Genomic DNA, 4,442 nt, shown 5'->3' with positions numbered 1-4,442 from the left:
GAAGGTCTTACGAGGAAAGGCTGAGAGAGCTAGGGCTTTTCTCTTTAGAACGATGAAGGATTAGAGGTGACTTGATAGAGGTGTGAAAAATGATCAGAGGTATAATAAAGTAGACAGCCAGAGACTGTTCCCTAGGGTAGAAGTTGCTTTTATGAGGGGACATAGTTTTAAAGTGAGTGGAGGTAGGTATCAGGGAGACGTCAGAGGTAGGTTCTTTACTCAGAGAGTGGTCAGGGCATGGAATGCATTACCAGAGAGGGTAGTCGGGTTGGCCTCATTAGGGGCATTTAAGTGGCTAATAGATAGGCATATAGATGATAATATAAGGTAGTGGTGGAGGTTAGATTGACCTTAGGTTTAGGATACAAGTTCAGCACAACATCGTGGGCTGAAGGTCTTGTACTGTGCTGTGCTGTTCTATGTTCTATGTTCTATGTTAAATCTGTACTGTAGTGTAATTCTTGCTGTTCATGATATAAGTATTCTAACTCTGACAGTGTGGTGTTTGTATACTGTAATTTTGGCTATGAAGCATACCTGTATTGTTTCTATGACTGAGCAGGATATTTGTGCTGTAATTCTGTGAAGGATACCTGTAGCGTAACTCTGATTGTGCAGGATACCTGTACTTTAGCTCTGACTGTGCAGGGTACCGTTAACTAACTCTGGCAATGCAGGATACCTGTACTGTAGCTCTGACTGCGCAGGGTATCTGTATTGTAACTGACAGTGCAGGATGCCTGTACTGTAATGCTGACTGTGCAGGATGCCTGTACTGTAACTCTGGCTGTGTAAGGTATCTGTACCATAGCTCTGGATGTGTACAATAGCTGTACAATAGCTCTGACAGTTCAGAATGTCTGTACTGTCACTTTGACAGTACAGGGTACCTGTAGTGTGACTCTGACGGTGCAGGATACCTGTACTGTAATTCTGGCTATGCAGGGTATCTGTACTGTAACCCTGACATTGCCGGATATCTGTACTATAGCTCTGTATGTGTAAGATACTTGTACTATAGCTCTGATATTGCAGGGTATCTGCCCTGTAACTCTGACGGCGTCGGATACCTGTACTCTAGCTCTGACAGTGCAGGGTTGATCCTGTTGGGAGTTCTCTGAACAGACTGTGACTCTGACACTGTGGAATACCTGTACTACAGCTCTGACAGTGTAGAATACCTGTAATATTGCTCTGACAGTATAGGATACCTGTAATAAAGCTCTGACAGCGCAGGGTATCGGTCCTGTAACTCTGTGCAGGAAATCTGCAGAGTACGTTTGATTGGGAAGAAGATTTGCACTTTAGGTCTGGCTGTGCGGCATAACCCTCTGGATGGTAGAATAATAGTATGTGGTCAGAGAAGAGAAAGTGCCAAATGAAGAGGAGATACGGGACATAACACTCGGCCTTTTGTTCTGATTCCAGAGACGGCGGTCGCATCAAACGAGCGTGTGGTAGGTACAAGTTGTCACCTCCCTGTGACTTGCAGCTTCGCAACTGTCGAAGATTCCGTGATCAGGAGCCAAGAACCGATTATTGCCATGAGGCTAGTTCCAGGGGCTTAATATTTATCCATGGCCGAACGTTCTTACACTTTTGAGAATGTTATCAGAATGGTAAATATAGATTTCACGCACAACAACCTGCTCATCATCGATCAAACTTTCCTCGTTAAATCTGTAAACGGAAAGATCGATCCAAAATCACATCACACCCTCCTCTGCTCAGCATGTTAGCGAGCCACTTTAACCAAATCGTTAGATAGATAGACAGATATACAGAGCATGTGCGAAACTCGCTTTCAACTTTGAGCCTTTGATCAGCCGACATATCCCGCACAGCATTGAAGTGGAGCTGAGAAAGTGAGGTGCAGCGCGGAGTGTGGAGATTGAAGTAATTCCCACCCTGACACCTGGGTCTGTAAAGTCTACTGTGGATCAAGGCTGCATTTCAAACCTTTCATCATCGTAACATTAATCCAATCATTTGTGTCCATCCCTGAACAATTCTACGTGCAGTGAAATAAATGAGTTCATGTTGCCTATTTATAAAAGTTTACAGTAGTTTCTTGATCCACCCGAGGAATGAGGAACTGTTTGTTTTGTAATTTAAAAAAACTTTTTAAAGGATTGAATTAATTAAAATCTTAATCTCGTAAACTCTAAATAGAAGGAACATTCTTCGTTAAACATGGGTAGAGTTTGGTAGTTACTGTATAACGTGTTCTGCAATCCACAATCCTTTTTGTTTCAAAGATTTCGATTGGAGAGTGGAACAGAGATTTAGTGACGCTACAGTTTGCAATTCGGTGTTAGAATCTTTTCTTTCACAGCTCTGCGGGAGCCCCCTGGAAGCAAATGTATGGAGATGAGAATAGCGGGGAGGGGGCGCGGGAAGAAGGATGGGGGGAGGCGGCAGGCATCAAATGAAGCCCGACCGGTCCCCACAAGCTCACGTGTCTGAGAGCCTCCCCAATAAATACAGCAACCCTCGCGCTCTCTTCACTTTTAACCCAGGCGTGGACCAGCTCAATGATGAAGATGGCCGCAGAATCGTCTGATATCAGAGAGGTTAAAAAGGTAAAAGTGGTTTGACAAGGACCATACGAAATTTTCTGTTTATGAGCCTGTTCTATTAAAAGCTGCATTTAAAATGATACAGTTAGACATTGATACTGAGATGTTAGTTAAGTTATTGCAAATGAGAACTGCGAGGGAGTCGGGACGTTTCCCTCGATTCGAGCAAGTACCTCCGCCAAATCAACCACACACCCGGGCTCAGCAACAGCTCCCAGCTCCCCAGCTGGCGTGGTGAAACTGGATGTAAACTGTCCTCACATCGATATAAAAGAAATCCATTTTCATTCTATACCAACAGTTACTTAAACCTTTAGTGGAAAAACGGAGACGCGATCGAATGAACCGCAGTTTGGATCAACTGAAATCTTTCCTCTTGAAACATTACCAAAACGAGGTGAGGGAACCTTTTTGTCACAAAACGGCCACATTGAAGGAACCTATCCGCGGCCTCGTGAGAGATTTCCCGGGAATAGTTTGAGGTGTGGCGCTGCTAACAAAGATACGTTGATATCTCTTGCATGTCCTTCCACTTTTACCCAGGTTTCGTTTCTCTTTCCTCCCCCCTGTCTCTATCTCTTTCTGTTTAGAGTTTCCGAAACGGTAAAATGGAGAAGGCAGAAATCTTAGAAATGACGGTGCAATATCTGAAAAACGCGGCTCTTACCAATGGACCGGGTGGGTATATATCTTGCTGCCCTCCCTGTTATGTCTAAAATTCCAGTTGATGTGCGCCATTACTGTCCCGTCCCATCCGCCGACCTCACTTTCAACACAGTTTGCGTTCAGTAAAATCGATATCTGACTGTGCATAGATTGGTCATTGATACTTACTGTTTGGTAATCGATACCGGCTGCTCTAGCAGTTGTGATTCCTCCTGACTTTACTTCGCGAATTTCTGTTCTCAAATAAAGCTGCAAAATCCAGACCACATAATCTACAGACCAGTTTCACGCTCGGGACTTGCACCTGGACCTCGGAATTGATCCTTTACTGAGATCCTATTTGTTGGGAGATCGAAGGAATCGGTTGCAGATTAGTGTTTCAGTTAACCATATTAACAAGGGGCGTCTGCCAATGTAAATGTATGAACTTGTAGTTCCCAGTGTACAAGGTGAATATTTGAATCGCGCGTTCAGTACAGTCCACAAGGGGACTATTAGGGAACCTCCCCGTATACGTGCTATCGCGTGTTGCTGTAAAGCCTCTCTGTATATCATTGACCAATCTTGTGTTTAAACAGAACATCAGGGAGCAGAAATCACACGGCAGAACTACGAGGCTGGCTTTAAGGAGTGCCTCCTGCAGGTGAATAGCTTCGTCCGAAGCTGCGCCAGGTTCAACTCGCAGTCCCGCAGCGGTCTGATGGAGCGGCTAGCGGTCTTCCTGGACCGAGCAACCGAGAAGAACAGCAGCCGCCGAGTGTCGGAATGTGCGAGTCCCTCCAGCTCCACTATGGAGACTCTTCAACCGGGAGAGCGCGACTCCGTGGCCTGGGATGTCGGCCCCGCCGCCTCCAAAGCCGCGAGGCCGATGGCTGTTATCCCCGCAGTCGCCAGTAGCCTTCCTGCGCACAGCGTATCGCATCTCCTCGCCGCTCGGTCCCCGCCCTCGCACCGGATGCCAGTTCCGACCGACTTCACAGTGAAATATCATGAACTTCATGACTCCAGCTCTGCACCGTTTCCGGAGTTCCCTAGGAAAGTTATTGCGTCTCCAAAGCCACTCCCTGGCCACCAGGATTCCTCCAGAGGGACTGTTTCACACAATGTTTGGAGACCGTGGCCGTAGGTCGGTGGGAGAAGGACCTTTTCTTTTGCTTTTAACATTGTTCCATTTCCCTTCCTCTTGTAAATCACCAA

At 46.0% G+C, this 4,442-nt stretch overlaps 1 protein-coding gene across 1 annotated transcript; it reads left to right on the top strand.

Moving 5' to 3' along the window:
* Positions 1-2,757: 2,757 nt before the first annotated feature.
* Positions 2,758-4,442, top strand: LOC125448803 (transcription factor HES-4-B-like). Its single transcript, XM_048524347.1, has 3 exons — positions 2,758-2,976; positions 3,170-3,257; positions 3,824-4,442. Exons 1-3 carry the CDS (start codon positions 2,920-2,922, stop codon positions 4,369-4,371), a joined length of 693 nt encoding a protein of 230 aa, XP_048380304.1. The 5' UTR covers positions 2,758-2,919; the 3' UTR covers positions 4,372-4,442.

This window comes from Stegostoma tigrinum, chromosome 45 (assembly GCF_030684315.1).
Source record: "Stegostoma tigrinum isolate sSteTig4 chromosome 45, sSteTig4.hap1, whole genome shotgun sequence".
NCBI lineage: Eukaryota > Metazoa > Chordata > Chondrichthyes > Orectolobiformes > Stegostomatidae > Stegostoma > Stegostoma tigrinum.
Note: the sequence above shows the minus strand (reverse complement) of the source record. Positions and strands in the feature narration are given on the sequence as shown.